The sequence below is a fragment of the Diceros bicornis genome, chromosome 1 (genome assembly GCF_020826845.1).
Source record: "Diceros bicornis minor isolate mBicDic1 chromosome 1, mDicBic1.mat.cur, whole genome shotgun sequence".
Taxonomy (NCBI): Eukaryota; Metazoa; Chordata; class Mammalia; order Perissodactyla; family Rhinocerotidae; genus Diceros; species Diceros bicornis.
In genome coordinates, this window is record NC_080740.1 from 55,111,443 (window position 1) to 55,134,669 (window position 23,227).

At 45.6% G+C, this 23,227-nt stretch overlaps 1 protein-coding gene across 1 annotated transcript in view; it reads right to left on the reverse strand.

The window, feature by feature from the left end:
• Positions 1-23,227, reverse strand: part of TRPC7 (transient receptor potential cation channel subfamily C member 7) — a 195,599-nt gene that overhangs the window by 20,967 nt on the left and 151,405 nt on the right. Inside the window, exons 8-9 of the mRNA XM_058549377.1 lie at positions 14,817-15,050; positions 10,702-10,966 (exon numbers count right to left, since the gene is read on the reverse strand). Of these exons, the coding sequence (XP_058405360.1) occupies positions 10,702-10,966; positions 14,817-15,050 (499 nt within the window). The remainder of the gene's footprint in view (positions 1-10,701; positions 10,967-14,816; positions 15,051-23,227) is intronic.

Consider the following 23,227-nt stretch of genomic DNA (forward strand, 5'->3'; position numbering starts at 1 on the left):
ATAGTAAAAGCCCATTAAATGGTAGCCATTATTTTTATTTATTTATTTGCCAAATATTCACTGAACTCTGACTATGTGCTAGGTACTGTACCAGGTGACGAGGATACACTGGTGGCCAGAGCTTGTTTCTGTCCTTGTGGAGGTCCCAGTCTAAAGCAAACCCAACTGGGTGAGAGAATGCTGCAGGGCTGTAGGCAAAGTGGCTCTGTTGGCCTTGCCTTACCCAGGAACACACACAAGCCCATCACCTCCTCAGGTGCTGCCACACAAGGCTGAATGGAGTTAATAACTCAGATGCTTACTGACTTTTCTGAGCAAGCCTCATTTTCCTTCCTGTCTGCAAAGATCATTACAAACCCTTGATTTCATGCAAATCCTCTTTCTGATTTCTCCAGCCAATGCTGTCTTTTAATATTTGACTCTTGGCTTGCAGTGGAAGGGCCTGAAAAGGTTAGTCAGTAGGCCACCCTGGCATAAGAAGTGCTCCTAATGAAGTGAAAGGGGAAAATGCCTGTGAGAGACGTTGAATAGACCTTGATTCTCCTCCTCTTACTGGGCGGGGTAGATGGGAGAAGGTTGGGGCTGAGTTGTCACGCAGACGGCAGGGATGAGATAATCAGTTCTCTACCAGGTCTGTCTCGCCTGGAGAATGGGAATTTAATAATAGGTTGCCTGAGAGGCAGTTGTGTATGGGTCTCAGAGAGCAAACTGATCAACAAGGGGTGGGTTTGGGGCCATCGTTATGAAAATTGCTGCTTCTTCAGAATGCCATGACGCCCTCCCCCCAGTGTCATGGAACTCTGCCCGCCCCCCAACAGTTAAGTTCAGTTACCTACACAAATCTGCACATAACAGGCTAAAATTAAGCAGGAGGATCAGCTCCTGAAAGGCTGTTTCTCACATTCAGAAGACAATAGCTGGTGCAGTGCTCGAGTTCTGCTGAAGTGGAAACAGTGCTCACCTGCCATCCGAGCTGCGATGATGGAAGAAGGTGCTTGGAACATAGGAAGACCCTGGGGGAGGGCTGCGTTTCTGTAACGCCCAGACCTGGAGATGGAGAGTAGCTGGACCAGGCTTGAGGAAGGTCAGGGGAGAGTCAAATGCCTGAGGAAGTCTGAACCTTGCCCCTGCCATGCCCTGCAAGCTTGTGTACTCTGAATCAGCTCTTGATTTATCTTGGGTCCTAAATGAGGAGTTTGATTTAGACAGTCCAGAAGTAGAGGAATCTGGCCCCAGAATCAATGCCAAGGAACTGGGATACACAAAGCCTGTGCAATCCAGATTTATTCATACTGAGGGTCAAATTCCTGGTAGCCTGGTTGCTACTTGAGGGCAGAGCTGTGTTACCTTCACCCTTGAAACTGCAAACCTAGTACAGAATCTGGCACACTGAATATGCTCAGTAAATTCAATGTCCATTGAATGAATCCCTGATGCACAGTTTGACTTCCTGGGCCCTGATCCCAGTGTCCAGGTAAGGCTCTGGTGAAATAGTCAGAGTGAAGGTTCTGAAGTTAGGCAAACCTGGCTTTGACTGTGAGCTTTTGGCCAAATAACTTAGCCTCTCTGTGCCTCTTTTTTTCCTAGCTGTAAAATGGGAAAACTACAATCTCTACTTCATAGGGTTGTTGTGAAGATTAAATGAGTTAGTTAAGAATGCTTGTGAAGTGCATAAAATACTGCCTGGCATGTAACAAATGCAATAAATGTTACTCCTTCTATTATTAGTCTGAGTTTTTTTTTCTTTCTTAACTGCAATAGGCTCCAGCATCAGACCCAAAGTCTCTTGTACCCTACAATTGATTCTCAGAATAACCCTTTAAAAATATAAATCAGATCTTGTCTCTTTCCTTTAGTGGCTTTCCAAAGGCTAACAATTGAATCCAATCACCTCCAGAGGCTCCTCCCACCTCATGCAGCCCAGCTGGCTGGCCTCTCACTCAGGGCACTGTGCCCGCCCCCGCCCCTCACCCCCCCCCCCCCAGCATCCACGCTTCCCTCTGTCTGGAATGCTATCAACTTCACTGTCATGTGCTCGGCTAGGACTCCTTTACCACCCTGTCTGAAGGAGGGTTTCCTCTAATGACTCTTTTGAACAGCATTTTTATTTCTTTCCTAGCTCTCAGCACTTAATCTGTAATGATCTTGTTTGTTTATTTTTTTAATTATTTTTTTCCCTCTTTTCACATTCGTGGAGGAGTGTGACCTCCCTGAGGGCAGGGCCTGCTGACTTGCTCACTGCTCTGTCATCAGTGCCCAGAGAGTGCCCAGCTCATAGTAGGGACTCAGTCAAGATTTTTTGTCAATGAATCATCGAAGGCTAGGAAACTGAGGCAGGAGGTGATTTGGTCTTAGCCAGCTTGCTTCAGACCCGCCTAAGAACTGTCCCTTCTGATAATATCTCTAGAGCTAACCCCGGACAGTCCAGTTTCCTGTCACTCTGTCACTTTGAGGAATGGCAGTTTAAACCTTATTTCCATCCTAGAATTGAATTTTAGTGAATAAAAAGGTCGGGATTTCTTCCCTTTAAGAGAGCTGTGGTCCATCTGAGAACAAGATGGAGGACTTGAGGGGAGTGCCTGCAAATGTGCCGTGAAGACATCATCCAAAAAAGCACATTTTCTGTGTATCCTCAAGTCTTTTTCCTCAAAACTTTATGGGCTTTTAGCCTGTTCCTGAAGCTCCAAGGTACCAGGCTGTTAAAATTTCATGTCATGAATAAACATGGGGAGAGGGTATAAATAAACATTATATGATGGTAGAATGCCTGCTGTAACAGGCATAATCATTCTTCTAAAGTAGCCCGGGAAAAGATACATATTTTTATCACTTATTGGAGAGTTATGCCAGAATAAGAACTTATATTTGACACAAACTATTTTTTGGACACGTAAAGGTCATTTCTAGATGCCCAGTCTCTCCAAGCCTGACCTGGGCCGCATCGCTGACCACTGCTGCCGCCTCCATCGAGTATCAGAACCTCTCTGTACTAGTTTCTCCATGAGAAAATGGGCATAAAAAGCTCTCTCATTCCCCCGAACCCTTATGCCTAACTTGAATTTATAAGATGAAGGGCAAGGTTATAACTTTCAAAATATAATGAAGTATGATGATAACGGTTCTGTATCAGAGACGCCCGTCTTTCAACACTGACCCGGGATCCTGGGAGAATCTGTCCTTTGTAAAGCCCAGAAGGCTGACTCCATGCCATGTTCCTACCTGCAGACCCATTCAGCATGCTCCGCACAAAGGACGTGGCAGTATGCCACATCCTGTGATGTCACGCTGTGACATTTCCCTGGGTTCTCTTCACTGGCCATTGGTTATAGTGAGTCTTACGAGGGCAGACAACATAATGCAGACAATATAATCTCAGCTGCCCCAGCAGGACCTCCTCTGCATCCTTCTTGGAGCTATGGCCCTTTGCTTGTCAGGAAACCCCTCTGGCTCATCACTCCCTTCTGGGTGTCTCTGGGCCTACATGGCTCATCTGACTGTCTCCCTTTGTTCCCTTCCTTGGGCCAGGGAAGTCTCAGGCTCTTGTCTTCTATTTGCAAAGCACAATATGGCATTTTTAGCTAAAGAGCCCATTTTACCCCTTCAGCAAAGCTCTACTTGGCCCTTGGTGCTGAGCGTGGGTCCCTCCTTCTCAAGACCCTACTGTTCCTCCAGTCCCTAAGGACATGGACTTCACTCAAGCTACTGAGCATTCACCATTCACCCAGATCTGAGTGCTTGCCTTCACCTTTGCTGGGTATGGGTCCTTGGGAAGGTCAAAGCCCCTATCCCTTTCCTGAATCACCAGGGACCTTGCCCTCCTCCCCATCATACTCCCCTTGACTCTCTCCCCCAGATCTCTCTAGGGCCTTCCCAATGTCAAACCCAAGAACATCCTTCTTCCCTCACACACCTCCACATTCAGTCGGTCACTACATCTCATCCATCTCCCATTCTCCATCCCCACCGCCACTCCCTTTGTTCAGGCATGCATCGTCTCTCACATGGCTACCTGCCATCGCCTCTGTCATGATGGATCTAGTTCAGCTCCCTTTAGAGCTACTTTTTTTTTTCAAGTTCCTTTCTTTCAGAACTCAATTTGTAAATATGCCCTCATTCCTGTGACTATTTGATTAACATCTGTCTTCCCAACCAGTCTGCAAGTTCCATGAGGGAGGAACCATGACTGTGTTTGCTCATCATAAAATCCCCAGCACCAAGCTCGGGCCAAGCTCGGGCCTCCCCTCTCCCCGCTTCCAGCCCAGCCTTCACCATGTTGCCACAGCACTTTTTCTGGAGGCAGATCTGATCATCTTCCTCCTCTCAAAGAGTCCTTAGCGGACGGAGACTCTGACACCCTATCAGGACTCATAAAGTCCTTCACCATCTGGCTCCTGCTGGATTGTCTGATTTAATCATCTGCCATTTCCCCAAACTCTTTCCTACTTACCTTTTTTTTTTTTTCCTAAACTAAAGTTTATTCTTAAATGTACAACAGGCTCCAAGACAACACTTCATTCTAGCTATAGGCGGCAACAGATGTATGGCAGGGAATCCACATGTTTAAACAGGAATGGAATTAAGGATCACCATTGCCTCAGGCACAAGGAACAGTTTACTTTTTGGCAGATTTCTCAGTTTTCCACCTGTGGTGCAGGGCCCTTCTCCGTGGCCTTCACTTTTAGCTCCTCGAATTTCTTCTCTTTTTGTTTCTGCTGGAATGCCTTATCTCAGCCATCTCCTTGGCTTCTTCCTTGGGCTGCTTCAGGGGTTCCTTGCCACCCTCATAGCCGGGCATAGCTCTTCAGCCTCTTCCCCAGACCCTGCCACTGGAAGTGGCTTTTTTGTTGTTGATGTTAAGAAAATTATTTCGTGGTTTTATTGTATCATGAGGCATTGAAACATCTGAACAAACTGATATCTGGGCAGTGAGATAGCTGTTTTCTCCTTCATTTAAAAAAAATGCCCTGTTCCTTTACCTTGCACAGGTGGAATGCCCTCCTAGTCATCCTCTAAGACCCTCTGTGTAGTCACCTCCTCCTTGAAGCCTCCCCGGACTTTGCTTCCTCCTTCCTGTACTGCCCAAGTACCCTTTGACGATGATCACGTGGTATAATAGCTGATGGTTTTTTTTTCTGAATCCCTTCCTTTTTTATGAGTTCCTCAGGGATGGGAGGATTATCTTATTAATCTCTATGACTCCAGGGCCAAACACAGAACTTGGCATTGAGTAGCTGCTCTGTAATGTTTGTCAAATGAATGAGCACACTTTGAAACAGAAACCTACTTTACCGGAGGGGACAATCACAGGCTGCATATTTAGAGTTGAGATATGTAGACTCACCAGGTTCTCAAGGATGATTAAAATCTGAATTGAGTAAGCTATTCTTTAGAATATAGTTCCACAGGAAAGTGACCCAACTTTCAAAGACACTCAGTCTCCACCTCAGAGCATACACCCTGGTGCGGGACTGATGGGTCCCACTCTTGGGCATTTCAGGTCAAAAGGTGGAGGATGGGCTTGGAGTCATAGACATTTGGGTTCAAATTCTCTTCTTAGCTCTGTGATCTTGGGCAAGTTCAGTATCTCTCTGAGCCTCAGTTTCCTGGTAGTAATATCTGTGTCATTCCATTGTTGTGTGGATTCAATGAGAGAGCAGATCATGTGTTTGTTACGAGTGCAACAACAAGGTGGTCCTGGGGTGGGGTGGGGTGTGTGTGGGCAGAGTCTCAAGGACCCTTTCCCTGGGTCCCAGTGCCCCACCCCAGGTTCAATGGAAGGAGGAGCTGGCTTTTCTGTGGCCCTGTTGAGCTGGGGGGAGCTGAATCAGTGTCTTCTGCCCCCGATGGGCATAAGAATCTCCCTGCATATAGAGTGTGGAAATTTCCCATAACTGCCATGGAAAGCAGAAGCTGCTAATTTTGCCTAGCACTGCTGAAGCTCCTTCCATTAAAATGATTCCTGAGGAGGCAGAATAACCTTAGGAGAGGTATTATTTTTGATTAGAAAAGTCTCAACTCAGCTGTGCTATGAAGCTGATTCCACAACAGCCTGTAGAAAAGATTGTCTGGGACAATCTTTTGAGGGTCAGGGCCCACATTTAATCTCCAAACAGAGTTATGTGGGGGAGGCTAAGCTGACTCAAAGGGGGACTAGGAGCCCATCATGAGTTGTGTTAAAGAGCCCCTCACTTTTCTGCTCTGGGTCACCTCATTGTCCCCAGACCCTCCCCTTCTCTGTGTACCTGTCCCACCATGGTTACCAATCAGAGTATAGGGAAAGCCACTCTTTTCTGTGCATTCTCACCCAGCTGTATTTCATCAGTGAGCCAAGGACTTTTTGTCTCTCTTTTTCTAACACTGTAACCAGAGTGCTGGGATCCCAGGGTTTCCATACAATCTCTAAGCAGAAAGTCTTTGCTTTATGGAATAGGTGCATTTCAGCAAAGTTTGCTATAAAACAAGCCTCCAAAAAGCAAATCCCATTTGTCTACTGACTTCCATGATAAAATCAAAGATATATTCCTAAAAGAACAAAATTCCTAATGGAATTCCTAGCCAGAATTGAGAACTTTTCTGAAAGACTTTCTTAAAGGAAGAGGATTCTCAGGTGACTTTCTCTCCACTTGCTCTACCGCCCCCGTCTTGGAATACTTTGATTTTGTACTCGGAGAGCATAAAACTTGTCAGAACACCTCCTTTTTCTCCCCTCTGGTCATCTGCAGTTTCTAATAGAAGTGCTGGGAGATAATGGGCTGCCAGCAGGTGTACTATCTGTCATGCCCAGATAGGCCCAGCTCACCAACCAAGGACCCATGCACACACGTCCCTACGCCTCCCTCAGGCCAGCCCGTGACACAGAAGCAGCTGTAGAAAATAACCCAGACCTTTGAGAGGACCCTTAGTTCTGAAGGGGAAGGAGGCTGAAAAGTTGGGAATTGCTTGGAGGATCTGACTCCAGAGCTCGCTCCCCAGTAGATCTGGCTACCTATTCTTACTTGTGCTTACAAAAACCACCCCTCGCCTGCACAGGGCCTAAAATTCTGCCAATAATATACTGAGGTTAACAAGCTCTTCTTTCTTGAAATGCACATAGCTGAGAGTGGGCTCCATCTCCCCGTCTGAATAATGCTGAGGTTGGACCAGATCAGCATTTCTCACCGTGTGGTCCTAAGATCACCTATATCAGAATCCTCCAGTGGCTTGTTAATGCAGATTTCTAGGCCCTACTTGGAGCTACTGTAATTAGACTCTCTAAGGGGTGAGGCCTGGAAGTCCCAAGTTTCACCATCTCCCAGATGATTCTGGTGGGGTTCTCAATCCCACCAGAGATCCACTGATCTCAATTAAGACTGTTCACACTGTGTGTTTATTCATACCATAGGCAGAATTAGTTTAATCTGTCTATTTTCTTCTAACCCCCTCACTGAGGTCTGCTGGATGGAGGGAATGGGAATTTGGGGGTGGGGAGGGAGGTATGTGATTCTGGAACTGGAACACACTAGGAGTTAGGACAGAGTTTGGCTGAGGGTTGGGGGTCTCTGGTTGGTAGAGAAACCTTTCCTTTTGTCCCAAGATGTCCCTACTCCTGCCATTTGGGATGGTACTATAACATGATGAGATTCAGGTGGGACTGGCTTTTGTGAGCTGTCCTGGGACTGTACCCCTAGGGTGAACAGGCCTCTTATGAGAAGCTCTCTGTTGGGTCTTAACAGCTGACTTTCAAACTGGACTCCTGAACAGCCTTTAGGAACACAAGCTGTCCTTGAACATGGCAGTGGTGGGGTTGGGGGATGAAAGATGGGGGCAGGATACCTGCAATCTGCTCCAGCCCAAACTCCCTTCTGTAGGATTGAGTCTTCAAACTCCATAGAAACAGATAAGAGGACCCATCTTACCCTAGAAGCTCAAAATTCCACAAAGAGAAGGCCCCCTGGGGCCTTGCACACAGTGCAAGGGAGGATCCCAAGCTGGGCAGGGTGGCCTGGACATGAGCTGCTCTGAGTAGACATTCACCTGGGAGGGGTCATTTAACTCTATAAGCAGCAGAGCTGGCACTCAGAATAGCTCTGAATCCCCTAAACCATGAGTCTCATTTATCCTAACGTGGCTTTTTGCTTATCAAAGAAGATCTCTTGGTAACACGCTCTAGAGAGCAGTCAAAAGGTAAGAGATGATATTTATAAGAATCCATTTTTTCCTCTCCACTTCACTGCTCTACTGTTTTCTTGTCCAATCAAATCCTATTCATAGCTGCACATCCCATTTTAGGAGCTGCCAAAGTGATAAATATCCTGTCCTTTCTTCACTGTGCTTGCTGCCACTGCACCTTTTCTTCCCTTCCCCATCCCACAGGGCCTGGGGTCCTCTTTGGTTGGGTCTCTCACATCTAGAAAAAGTCTCCATCCAGTTCCCGGGACACAGGACAAGCCACTTGCTTTGCCCCTTTCTCCTGCTTTCACTGTTTCTCATGACTTTTCCTGATCCCAAAGTCTCCTGCTTAAGACTGGCTGTGCTGCATCCAGCAGAGAATTGTGGCCGGGTCAGCCCTGCTCTTAAGTCATGACCTTCTTCATTTTCCCATGTGTCGTGGCACTGACCTTCTGAGGAAGTGTGGGCTGGTCATACAGGTTCCCTGTAAGGGGCAGGAAGGAGGATTGCACAGAACACCCAAGGCAGTCAAAATGGGATAGAAGTCCATGTGGTCAGATTCCCAGTCTACTGCTTACCCTGCTGCCTTGAACCTGGCTTCATCTCTCCTGTTCATTCCCTCATTCTTGTTTATGAAGCACTTAGCGAGGACACTGTGTGCAAGGCATCGTGCTAGACTGGAAACACAGGAGGGACGTCAGGGCCTGACCACAGAGGGTAAGAGCCCTTGTTAATTGACTGACATCTTGACTGTTGTTCAATAACAGTGCAGCCCTTACTGAGTGGATACTTTTGGCTTTGCCTCTAGCAGATCTAGAGCAAATTTGCTTTTGGGGGTTTCAAGCTTATTTCATTTTTTTAGCAGTTAATCACTGAGTATTGGAGTGGTCTAAAGCAGTCCGACTGATTCACTGCTGTACTTGACCTGGTGATTCCTCCAGAAGAAGGGTAAAGTGAGGCCTTGCTGCAACGTGGGAATTGCCCAGGGAACCTGCGTGGTTGAGGCTCAGTCATTGTCACTGGCTGGAAAATAATTTCCAGGCCACTCAGGGTTTTTGGGGACAAGTGTCAGGAAGTGCTTAGCCCTGCTGATCCCAGGTGCTGTCCTTGTGGCTGGAGACCTGCCTGTCCTTCCCTCCAGGTTCTGGGCAGGAGCTTGATGAAGGCAGGGAGAAGTTCTGGGCCTGGGTGGGCCTGGGGAAGACCTAGACTGGAAACACTTCTGTGTTTTGGGCACTTTACATAACTACCTTATTTATTCATGAAGGTATTTATAAACAAGGGGGGAAGTCATTTCCATCTTACAGGCGAGGACACAGAGGCTTGGATAAATCAAATGACTTGGCATTAAGTCATGAGCCAGTAAATGCTTGTGCCAGGACATAAACCCAGGTCTGCCTGACTCTTCTACTAGACCACTGCTCACAGCTACTGATGGCCCTGCAGGAGACTGCCTGGCATCCCCTGCAGAGGGGATGAGCTCTGGGTCTTCGTGGATACAGGCTCAGTGAGCTCCAACACCACCTCCATGGGGAAGGCCATGGCATCATCTTGCTCTGCCTGCACCAGCTACTTCTGGGCCCCTGTATCAGTCGGCCTCACAGTGCCCTGCCTCACGCTCAGGCACCTGCCTCTTGCCTCCCTTTCCTGGACCCTCCCTGCCGCTGCTGAGGCACATGATGCTGTAGGACTTGCTCAGTGCCCACGCACAGGTGCTGGCTTGCCCAGCCAGGCACGGAGAGCTGCTGACCTGCACCCACTCGCAGACCCACCTCCCACGTTGTGTGGACATGGCTTCCTCAGGGCTGCCTGGGAGGTGCAGGTGAGTCTTCCCACAAGGTGAGACTTGTGGAGTGAACTTGACTAATGAAACACAGCAGATGAAAAGATTGGGCTGATAAACTATTTCTCATTCTGATGGCCTATTCTGAAATGTGGTGTTTCCATATAATCTCCCCGGGGAAGTCTGTGATGACCAAGTTGTATATTCCAGAAGATGGTGGCCAGGTCAGCAACCTGTATGTGCTCTCCCTCCTCCCACACTTCGCTTTCCTTTTTCCTTCAGCAATATTTCATTTGGATTGCAACTCCCTTGCTCCAATAAAGTGTTGGCATGCAAGATTTGCTCAGGGCTCTCTTTTCTAGACAACACAGGCTAAGACAATAATAATAGCAATAATAATAATTCCTTCCATTTATTGAGAGTTTACTGTGTGGCAGCTATATCATCTCACTGAATCCTCACACTATCCCTATGAATCAGGCACTATTATTATCCTCATTTTAAAGATGAGGAAACTAAGACTCAGAGAAGTTAAGGAACATACTCATGGCCACACAGCATGTAAGTGGCAAAGTGATGATTTAACCCAGCTCTTCTGTTCTTCCAACTCCTGTAAGCCACTGAACTGTAAGCCAGTCTGAATGAAGTTGCCTTTAACCTTTATAAATACCAAGGAAACCTGAGTATCTGCAAGGAGCCACCTGCAGGAGACTCCCAAGGATCCCAGGGAAGCCCAGAGAGTCCCTAGGGGAGAGCCCTAGGATACTCACGTTGTAAACGCTGGGTTGTACTTTGCACCTCGGTAGTAGGAGTATAGGTTGAACATCCCAATCATGAAGGCCACAAATACCATGATGAAAATGACCATGAACTTGAAGATATCTTTCACAGTTCTCCCCAGGGAGATCTGCAGGGGCCCAAAACTCTCATTGGCTGGCAGGATGTACGCGATTCGAGAGAAGCTCAGCACGACAGCTATTGCATACAGCCCTTCTGATATGATCTGAGGGTCTGAAGGCCACCACTTGTCCCTGGCTAAAAGAAAACAGTCTGGGTTACTCATTGGTGGACAGGATCTGTTCTGGAAGAGAAACCAGTTAGGCCTGATTAGAGGTCTCTAACCTCATCACTTGCCATTCCTGCCCTTGTCTTTAAATTAATCCCAATACACTGAAGGTGCCACTCATCCTCTTGGAACATGCTGGCCCATCTGTCTGGAACACCCTTCCCTCACTTGAAGGTCTGCTTCATTCTCAATCATCCTTTAAGACTCTGTGCAGGTGTCATCTCTTTCAGGAAGCCTTCTGTGACCCCCATGGGTTGGGACAGGTTCCTCATTCCCCTTTCTGCTCCCACAGTATCCTGTGAACCCCTCTGTCATGGAACTTACCATGCTGCTTGCTATTCTGTCCTCCTTACCAGTGTTTGAGCTCCCCAAGCAGCGGCTGTCCCATTGGCTGGTAAGCATCATGAGGAGGTCATGGGGAAGAGCATGGACTTGGAGTTAGACAGAACTGAAGTTGAAAGTGGCCTTTCTACTCACTGGCTGTATGACTCTGAGCAAGTCAATTAACCTTTTTGAGCCTCATTTTCCCCATCTGTAGACTGGGGATAATATCATCAACCACACAGAGCTGGAGTGAGGATGACATGAAATCATACATGTAACGTGCTTAGCATAGGGTCTGGCTGACATATAGCAGGTGCTGATAAATGTTGGTTAAATGATCGGATGAAATCCTAACCACAAGTTTAAACTTGCCACAAATCAGAACAAATGAGCTCACCTGAGGGCCAAGAATCTGAAGGCTCTTGCCTGAGAAAATGTTCTTGGGTTTTGTTTCTCAGGCAGTATGTGTCTGGGACAGTTTCTCCCCAACTGAGCTAAGGATCCCAAAGTAGTGACCAGTCATCCAGATTTGCCATGATAGTCCTGTTCAAGGTGGCAAGAGTCCTGGGAACTGTCCTGGGCTGGAGAGATTCTGCTTGTGATCACGGGTGAGGGGCTGAGCTGCCCTGGGGTTATTCCTGCGGCATAGCAAATCTGTAAAGTGTTCCTATTGCGGTTCTAATGGTACAAGGAGCAGCATCTATCACTAATAAGCTGCCTACTATGTGGCAGGGCATACAGTGATTCTTAAGTAGGGCAGCACCTTCCTCCTGGGGAAGTGTGTGTGGGTGCCGGCAGTCGTCACAATGACAGGGTAGGAGTATTACTGGGATGCTAATATCCTGCAATGCTCTAGACAGACCTGTATCATGAAAACTGCCCTGCTGAAAAAGACAATAGGGTCCCTGTTGAGAAATGTGCTAAGTGAAACTTAAATTGAAAAACATTGAGAAACCTAAATCAGCCCTTACACTTACATTAGCTGTAATTTTCACAACAGCCCTGTAGAGTAGATATTATTATTGCCATTTTTAAGATTGGATTTGGGGTATGGGGTCCTTTTCAGAGCCATGTAAATGCAGACAGCGAGGATATTACATAGCCATTCTTGGCACCCCAAGAGAGACAGAAAAAGAAGAATTTTGTTCTCTATTTTCAAAGCTAGACTCTGTTAAACAATTATAATAATAAAAAGCAGTAAGAAACCTTTAGTAAGGGACTCAAGGCCTCTATTTGCCACAAAGCTTCACATAGTGCATTTTAAATTAAATTTGGAAATGTAATAAAATTATAAACTCTATGTTCTCATCAAGGTCATAACTCAGAAGTCCACAAAAGACAAGAAAGGAGAACAAATTATGTTCTTCCAATATATCTGTCGCCCTCTATGGATAAATAACACATTTAGATAACATGAAACAAGACTTGCCTTCTTCAAACAGACACCAAAAAGGAATTTCTTTTTTCTGCCTCCTATAATTTAGCATCTTAAACCTCAGCTGGAATAATAAAAGCTACTCCTATAATCTATTAAGATAGATTTAGCTGTTGTCAGACCATGGTGACCAGGTCAGAACTTTTAGTGAAAAATATTTTACTTGGACTGGCTTGTAAGAGTTGTGATGGATGTAAAAGCAAACAGCACTGTGATGATTCAGACAAAGGGATTTTCTTCTTCTTGGAGCTCTTTCCATGAGAAAAATTGCTCTATCACAACCTGAAAAATGGGGATCTGCCTCCTTGGTGCTGTAGAGGTTGGAAGGTACCACTGCCTGACCGGCCACAAGAGGGCTCTCTTCTCCTGCAACTAGAGCACAAGTGAACACTGAGAGATCCAAAAGATTTCCAAGGGCACAGGTGATCCACAAAACTAGGGCAATAATGTGCAATACTTTGGGCTGGGTGAGATCTTAATACAATCCATAAAAGGAATACAAGTCACAAGTGGACAATGCTGCAGCCTGAATCGTGGCATTAAGAAAAGTATCCAACACAATATCAAGATTCTCTCGTCTTTCATTGATGAACCCTGAGCAGCACAGAGGGGAAAATATACAAGCCCATTTTGCTTCTAAAAAGTCTGAATTTGCTAACCTAACAAACGAAGAGTGGATGATATATAATACTACAAGACTCTCCATTTCTCAATGGGTATTCCCCTACCACATTTACATGTAACATAATCTGCGTAACACAATCTGCATTGAATGTGGGCAGAAACTCAACTTTTGTGTTAAGTGGCCAACCCTCTGCGGATCATTGCTGTACCTGACCAGGAAGATTCTGAGGTCAGAGGAGCCCCGTGACTTCATCTATCAGGGACATTTGACACTCAAACCCTTCATGATACAGCAGCTGTCATTAATGAGTGCCTAGTAAGTGTCCAGGTGGTTTACTGGTAACAATAACAAATATCTACTGTTTCTTCTCCCCACTCATCTTTCCCTTTTGGTCCAGAAAGTACAGTGTTGGAGCAAGAAAGATCCAAGAGGTAGTAGTGATAATAACTGTTACCATTTAGTGAGCATTTAATATTTTCAGAGCACAATGCAAAATTCTTCATAAGCACTATCTTATTTAATCCTCAAAACACATTTTCTGACATAATCCCAGTTTTACATATGAGAACATGGAGGCTCAGAAAAGTTATGTAAACAAGGTCTCACAGTGAGCTACAGAAGTAGGATTTGAATCCAGATCTCTCTAACTCCAAAGTCTGGGAACATAAGCACTATGCCGTTCTGCATGGTTGTCAGTTCACGTCTGGCCAGGATCCCTTGCTATCCAAGGCATTCCTGTATTTCTGGGAACATTGTGGGCCCTGTCATGAAAACCTGTTTCTTTATCTATAAAATAGGACAAAAAAGATCCCTTTTGCAGAGCTATTGCAAGGATTGAAGTTTATGGTGTAAAATGTCTATATGGTTCCTGGCACCTGGTAGGTCCTTAATAAATGAATGCTATAACTCTTATTATTTTTCCTAAAATTTCAATCTACTACATCACACTGTATAGTCTTGTGGTTTGAAAGACTTAAGGCATCTCCTAAGAACCTATCTTGCCAGGAGAAAAGAACTTTTGAACTGGGAAAGCAGGATTTATCTTTGCACAAAACATAGGGATCCAATACAGAAAGAAAAATTTTCCAGATTTACATTCCCCCTTAGGGCTCCTGGATCCACATCAGAAACGAGATTTTTCTTTAAAAAAAAGAAAAAACATCCCACAGATACGTTCCAAGAGCCTTTCCAAAACCAATCCATTCTTCATAACACAAAAAGATGCATTTCTTATAGTCACTAATTCCACGTTCTGTTCAGCTGGTTGTACTGCAGGCAGCGGGACTTTGTTTGGAGGGGTGCCTGCGCTGGCAATGGAGGTGACCAAAGCTGGCCACATCACAAATCACCAGCTGCGGGACCAGCCACGCTGACCCCACAGCCACGCCCCGGAAGCGCGCCAGGCAGAACGTGCGCGGAGCACCTGCCGACTCACCGTAGGTGAAGTACGCCACTTCCGGCGGAAGCGAGACGTTGTGTAGCGAGTCGTCCTGCACGTGCTGGTTGACGTACAGCTGGGCCTCGCTGGCCTTCAGGAAGGCCATGAACCTCGCCGTGAAGGAGGCCACGAAGATGGACAGCATCCCGAAATCCAGCAGGTTCCACAGGTGCAGCACGTACTCCCGCGGCCCCTCCTCCCAGATTTCCTTGCATTCGGACCAGATCATTCCTGTGGGAGAGTGAGAAGGTCAGGCTCGTTTTTCAGTTCCCTTGGCATTTGTGACCACAGGGGACACGAAGGGAACCAGGGTACAAATGTAAATATAAGGTCTTTGGAGCTGAGGACCTTCATAGCTGTGAGCAAACTGAAACGTGTCGTCAAAGGCAGATTTAGGGGGTTGGCCTGGTGGCTTGGCGGTTATGTGCTCGCGCTCCGCTACTGGCGGCCCAGGTTCTGATCCGTGGCGCGCACCAGGGCACCGCTTCTCCGGCCATGCTGAGGCGGTGTCCCACATACAGCAACTATAACATACAACTATCTACTGGGGCTTTGGGGAGAAAAAGGGAAAAACAAAAAAAGGAGGAGGATTGGCAATAGATGGTGGATCAGGGCCAGTCTTCCTCAGCAAAAAGAGGAAGATTGGCATGGATGTTAGCTCAAGGCTGATCTTCCTCACAGGAAAAAAAAAAAAAAAACAAAGGCAGATTTAGAATCAGGAAATCCTCAGACTGCAAGAAGGTGTGTCACCTGACCCTCTGCTTACAGATAAACCATCTCCAAAAGTGAGGAGAGAGTTCTCATCCATCGATAAATTCTGGGAGGCAATATGGGAGAAGTATGATGGCTAACATTTATATATTTTAAGAACTGGGAGGTCTTAGGGAATCATCTAGTTCTAAATGAAATGTAAGGGAACTGAGGTCCGGGAATGGGAAGGGGCTTTCTGAAGGTCCCACATGTGACCTAGAATCCAGTTCTCCTAACTCCCAGATGAGAATGCTTTCCTCTGTATTTCTATGATGGTTTCAGTGAGATTAATTTTGGGACTGTTTCAGTGAGCATTAATTAATATAAAATAATTTTTTCTTACTCTTTTATAGTTCATTGGATTTTAAAGAGGTATGTCCTCATTGTTATACATTAAACAATGTAGAGGTATGTAAACAAAATGTTACTTCACCCACCCCACCTCTAAACCAGCCTTGTGAGGTAGCCTAGACGAACAGTTTGGTGTGTTTCTTTCTGTACCTGCACTGTCCAACATGTGGCTATTGAGCACTTGAAATGTGGCCCGTTGAATTGAGAGGTGCTGTATAAGGGTAAAATGCACACCAGATTTCAAAGACAAAACAAATGTAAAATGTCCCAATAATTTTTTATATTAATTACATGTTGAAATGATAATATTTTAGATATATTGGGTTAAATAAAATATATGATTAATTTCACCCGTTTCTTTTATAATTTGGCTACTAGAAAATTTAAAGTTAAATATGTGGCTTATTGTGGCTTGCACTGTGTTTCTATTGCATAGTGCTATTCTGCATCTTTATATTCACTGATTATTAAAACTAAATTGGTTTAGATTATTAAAACTTAACTATTCAATGACACTTTGAGCACCTACTATGTGCTAGGCAGTGTTCTGTATATACATGTATATATTAACTCCCTTAAAGCTTTGCAACAGCCCTATGAAGAACATTCTATCATTATCCAATTTTATAGCTAATGTTTCATTAGGCACAGAAAATTGTAATGTGCCGAACTAGGAGGCAGGAGGTCTGGAATTTGAATCCAGAAGGTCTGCCCCTAGAGTCCATGCTCTTGACCACTTTGTTATTCTGCCTCTCCAGGAAATAAAATTGAGTTCAAAGCAGGTGATGTTTAGAAAAGACTCTTGAGCATTTTGTAAATGACATCAAAGAATCTTACAGCTACTCAAACCTGGGAAAGATTTGATGCAGAACCAGCCCATTCTGTGTTATACCATGTTACACTTAACCTGCGTACTTAGGAGGTTAATGTGATAAAAGAATCACTAACTGGTTGGTTAGTGAAACAGTTCCAGCTCACTGAACACATGCTCCCTAACACGCTGGCCTCTTTCGGCACTCCCCTGGCTCTGACGTCATGTGCGTCAGACATGACGGCCTGCCTTCCCAAGTGCTTCCTGCCTCTCCCACTGCTCCTCCTCAGCTTCCTTTGTTGCTCCTTATCCTCCCCCCATCCCTTAAAGGCTGCTGCTCTCCAAGGTTTCAGCCATTCTCATTCTTCCCTCTCTCCTTGAGTAAGTGCCTCCACCCCTGAAGCTTTGTCCTTCATATCATTGCAAAGATGTCCCACAGGTGAATATCTTCCTATTTTTCTTAAGAGCTTCAAAGCTGAATTCCCACCATGTGGAGAGACTGCTCTAAGTGGATATCCTGCCAGTGCCAGAAATACCACATATCCCAAGCTGGCCTCCCTGTCTCTCCCTACCTCACAGTCCCACCATTGCCCAGTACTCCTTCTCTTGCACCCCTGACTCCTCGGGCTGTCACCCTGATCACCACAGTTGTGCAGATCTTCCTCTGGCGGACTCTCAGATCCAGCCTGTCCTCTCAGTTTTCAATTCCATCTTCTTGCTTCCTAAAGTACAGGTCAGATCATGGTCACTTCCCCCTGCAGTATATTCCTTATAACCCCAAGATAAAGTCCAGACTGCAAAGCTAGGCCGTCAAACCTTCCCATACTCTCCCACTATCTCCATACATCTGATATTACAGCAAAGCACGTCTACCCAGCAGTCCCCCACAGTTCCACCTCCAACCATTTGCTTGACGTTCCCTCCTTTCATGCCAGACCTCAAACCCAAGCACACTGGCAGATAACCACAATATAATACAGTTGCCTTTGAAGACCCAGCTGCTTAAAAAGCCTGGAGTCAAGGATGATATTAGGAGCAGACAAATAGTCATGGGGGCTGAAGCCTGGCTGACTTGGTCACAGGCCCGAAATCTGGCCGAATTCGGGTAATGAGCTGATTATCCTTACTCCTCTGGGACTCTGCCCAGGGACTGTTTTAATCAGAGTTTTCCCTTTTCTGGTGAAAATGGTCCATTAAATAAAAGGAATTGAAACTAAATGTTTTTCTAAGGAGAAAAGTAATTTGAGAGCAGCTGTTGAGAGAAGTCGTGGCTTTGATGGAACAGATTCTAAGATGTGCATGTCTGGATCCAGTTGGAGTCCCCACAGTAGGAAATATCCCCAGACATTGCAGGTCTGTTTACAAGACACTCCTACCTCCACCTTGCCTTTTTTTTTTCCTTAACAAAGCCGTACTTCTCAAGCTTACCCTTTCAAAATTTGTGTGGTAATTAGTGAAGTAATAATTTTCTTAACACTGAAATGTACTTTCTTCTGTGCCTGTTCAAATAGATATTTAAAAAATGTTATTAGAAAGACCATTATAGGCTGGAGAAAATAATGTTTGTTGCTTTCCTCTACCCCAAATTAAAATTCCTAATGTCTTAGTGGAACTGCTTTTAGCTGTGCACTAGGAGAATCACAGGCTATCACTTAGGGCCATCACTGGCCGTAATTCAGGAAGCCCTGGGTTCAGGTTCTAGCTTGGCTACTGACTGGGTTTGTGACCTTAGACCTTGATTTTATTGGGGTTTTGGGATAATTTCAAGCACTAAAAGCTCTATGAATCTGAAATGCAAATTATTTATAGAAAACAGACTTTTCTAACCAATATAGTAGCTCCTCATCGGGCATTGCAAATCACTTCCTCCATGGTCAAATGCCCATGTCAGTCTTCCTAGATTTAAATATTAACTCACCCAGACTAATTTAAATTATTCCAAGGCCATGAGTAAAAGTAGCATAGGCCCAAGGGTTTGAGCAGCAGGAATGCTTAATGAAAAAAGAAATGTGTGAAATTAAGTACTTTAGTGAGTGAAATTAGGCCCCCTGCTTCCAAGGTGCTGAGAGTAGTTTAGCATTTTATATCCAAGCTGAGCACCGTGGTCTCTGGCCTCCAGCATGTCAATCAGAGGAGTGTTTAGAGCCCAGGAGCTCAGGGTAAGGATGCTGGGCCCTGGAGCCTCCTTCAGACAAAATCCCCTTCACTGGATGCCTGGAGGCCAGAGAACAAGGTCACTGATAATTAACGAGGTTGGCTGGCAGAGGAACAGGCTGGGAAATGCTAGGAAGCCTTGGGGGAAGCGAGTAGCTTCATTTGGGCAGGTTCTGAGTAATGGCCTGCAGGCTGCTGAGATGGAGCTGGGCAGTTCAAAAGGCTGTTCACTCCCATCCCTGCCTCAGATGCTATTCAGAAGGGATCCCCCTTCAAAATCCCGTGAAACTCAAATATACACATTCCTTAAATGGTCATGGGCCCCAAGGCTTCCTCTACACTGTCCCAGGGGCCCCAGCAGAGCAAACTTCTTCCCAAAGCACCTCCTCCTGGGAGGCCTGTCTGTTCTTGCTGGTCAGCTTCTCATCATTGGGTCAGAATGTTGGTGTTCTGTGAACTCACAGGAGGGAGAAGATGCCTAGACGCTCTCAACCCTCAAGCCCTAACATCCAAACACTATCTCAGTGGCAGGTCCTTTGCAACAAACCTGAGCCTCAGACACATTCAGGATTCATTTGTTTTCCAGGCAGGAAGATGATATTAATAGATTAAAAATTTTCTTAACAAAGCTCCTCCTCCTCTTGTCTGATTTTAGTAGCTAACAATTATTGTGCACCAGCTAGGTGCTAGGCCTTGTGCTAAGCACTTTGCCAACACTAAATCTTCCTAATAGCCTGATAGGTAGCTACTGTAATTATCCCCACTTTACATGAAAAAACTCATGTACAAAGATGGCAAGTAAGTTGTCCAAAGCCACACAGGCAGTCCAGGACCCTTGCTCTCCACTGTGCTGTCACCACCATGCCCTCTACTAGGCACAAGCTTATTCTTACTGGTCGGGAACTCATTCATCCACTTAACAGACACTGTTGAGTGTTGACTCTGTGCCAGCCACCATTCTGGGGATACAATAACCAAGAAGATTACATCCCTTCCCTAGGAAGCTCATTCTAGTGCTGGAGACAGATGTATCCACAAACAGTAGTGCTACAGGGTGACAGGTGCTGTAATAAAAAATGTCCAGGGAACCATTTGTGGAGACACAGAGATAAGTGCAGTGAGCATTGTAATCGTGAGACCCAGAAGAGTGCCTTGAACAGCTTGTATCTGTCGACTGAATGGAGTGACTTCATGGAGGTAACTCTTGGTGTGAGGAACCAGAAGTTAGCTTGGTGAAGGAGGAAGGGCTGGCAATGTGTTGCAGATGGTGACCATGGAAGTGAGCAGGCTCTTCTGGGGAACTGTAGGATGCTCAGTATGGCTCAAGGGTCAGGGAGTGGGGCTGGAGATTGGCAGCAGGAAACGTTAATGAAGGCCAAGAAGACCATGGAAGGCCATGGGGAAGAGACTGGGCTTCATCCTGAGCACCTAGACAGCCCCTAAAGGTGATAAGCAGAGCAGCAACGTGATCTAACTTGTTGGGAGAAACTTCGGCAACTTAGTTGGAGTAGTCTGCCTGGAAATCTTACCTAAATAAATGAAGACACCATCTAAAGAACGAATTAGGCAAGGAACCTAGCACATATGATTTTACAATTTCGTTCTTGGCTAAACCTAGGTGTGTGATTTCAGAGCTAGGGCTTAGCACTGCCCTCAAATAGTTTGTATCCTGGGTGGGGCGAGGGAGCAGCTTGATCCTCACATTTTACACATGCAAAAACTGAAATTCAGAGAGGCAGAGCCACCAAGGAGGAAGACACAGAGTCAGGACTAGGTTTCCTGACACCCAGTCCCAAGTTCTTTCCTCTTTTCCAGCCCTTTAAGTGTATTTTCCTACTATGCTGGGCATTTATATCTCAATTGAGCTTTTGATACTGGGGCATGTGTTTAAGAAAACACGCCAGGTTTAGCAGTGCTGTAGAAAGAATCTTCATGACATGATTCTGTTCCTAGAGGGAGAAATGACATGCATTGTGGCAAGGCTTCCTGCCCTCCAAGCCTGATGGCTTTCTGGGAACTACTAATGTTATTACAGAGTCCTCTGATGAGTGTCTCTCGAGCCACAATCTCCAATTGAAAAGCCTTATTATAAGCTCTTAGAACTACCCCAGAGTCGCTGCTTATGATACAGGCAAGAAAGATAGGTTCCTATGATATAAATTGGAAGTTATTGTCACAGTATGTGGCCATTGATGAGGTCATTTGGAAAACCATATGGCCACATGGACAGAGGGCTAACAGAAGACTAAAAGAGTCAACTACAAATTTGTATGCTTACAGAAATTATAGAAATATTAATAATTATCAAGACAGCAAGAAACAAGGGAAAGCATGTAGTATTGTCAGAGGTGTTAACTGCGAGGAAGAAAAAGAGAAGGGGGGCCAGGAGGACAGTGCAGGTGGAGGAACTTGTAATTTTAAGTGCTTGGTTTAAAAAGGCTGCACTTTGAGAAGGAGACTTTTGAGCAGAGACCTGAGGAGGTGAGAAAGTGAGCCGTCTAGCTACCTGCGGGAAGAATTCTCAGGCAGAGGGGACAGCCCAAGCAAAGGCTCTGAGGGAAAAACAGTGTGAAGCAAGGAAGCCAGTGGGGCTGAAACAGAATGAGTGAGGTGGAAAGTGGTGGGAGATGAGGGCATAGAGATGGGGCGGAGGGCTTTATAGGCCATTATAATGACGTTGGCTGTCGCTCTGAGGGAGATGGGAAGCCGCTGAAAAGTTTTGAGGCAAAATGTGACAAAACCTGATGCATTTTAAATGGATCACTCTAGCTCCTGTGCTGAGAATACACTGAGGCACAGGAGCGGGAAGGGCAGAAGCAGGGATGCCTGGTTAAGGCCTTTACCTCTTTGCGGTCAACCTCTTCATCCCCGAAAGGAGCAGGCTGGACTTGTTAGGGTCATGAGGTTCTCTTCAGCTCTGGGGCTGCTACTGGTAGAAAGGGCGTAATGGTTTGGGTGTTTTTCTAAACAGTCTGTAAAGTACTGCATTTATGAGTATGATACATTATGGGAGAAAAGAACTGGGCTGCTGTGTTTCTAGCTGATCCCAGGCCTTCCCAGCAGTGCCTGGGAGTAGAATTTGAAGATTCCATCTGTAGGGGCCTGATCCCATTTCAAGCCTGTCTGTGTCTGAGCAGAGAGTGGATCAGATTGTGGACTTTAGGGTGTGCCAACAGCAGAACACAGTGAACACAGTGCTCCAAATCTTTCTGTCGAAGGTTATTATTTTGTAATAATTAAAGAGCTCCAGAAGGTATTTAGGAATAAGATAATGTTAGTCTTATTTTACAGCTGCTTCCCAGTATCTGGCACAGTGCCTGGTATATAATATAATGCTTAATAACTAGAAATATTTATTGAGAACAAAATTAAGAAAATAGAAGAAATATCAGAAAACTTCCACATTCTTCCTACCACTGCATCTACCAAGCTCTGTGCCCTCAACTCCACCTTCCCTCCTGTTACAGTGGGTGAAGTGTCCATGTTCCTGCTAAGGCCATGTCCTCCACTTGCATGCTGGATCCCATCCCTCTTACTACTCAGGAACTTTGCTTCCAGATTCAGTGGTCAGGTCTCAGGCCTCATGTTGCTTGATCTTGCAGCAGCTTTTGACAGAAGTGACCACTCCCTGGTTCTTGACACAGTTACTTTGATTGGCTTCTGGGACACCACTCTCTTGGCTCTCCTCTTACCTCAGTCTCCTCTGCTGGACTCTTCTCATCTTTCTATCCATATTGTTTCCATCCTTTAAATACTGGTCCTCAGTTCGTCTGTCCACATTCACAGTCGAGGTGATTGCATATAATTTACTTTAAAGACACGGAATGCCCAAATTTATGTCTCCAGCCCCAGCATCTCTGAACTTTGCACATGTATATCCAATTGCTACTTGACATTTCCACTTGGATATCTAATAGATATCTCAAACTGAACTCTTGATTTCCATCTCTGCTCCCTCTCCAGACTGCTCCTCCCTTGGTCTTTCCTATCTTAGTGAGTGGCTCTCTATTTTTACCATTACTTGAGCTAAACAACTTGGAATTTTCCTCGACTACTCTCTTCCTCTCACACCCCACAGAAAATCCAACAGTAAATATTATCAAGTTTACCTTCAAAATGTAATCGCCATCCTCCACCTCCTCAAAACCAACCACTTCCTGTCTGAATTACTGCAGTGGCCTCCCAACTGGTCTCCCTGCTTCGGCTCTTGTTCCAGAATCATCTATTCTCTACACAGCAGCCAGCGATCCATTAGAAACTTAAATCATATGATGTCACTTCTGTGCTCAGAACTCTCCACTTGTTTCCTGTCACACTCAGAATAAAATCTAAACTCTGTACC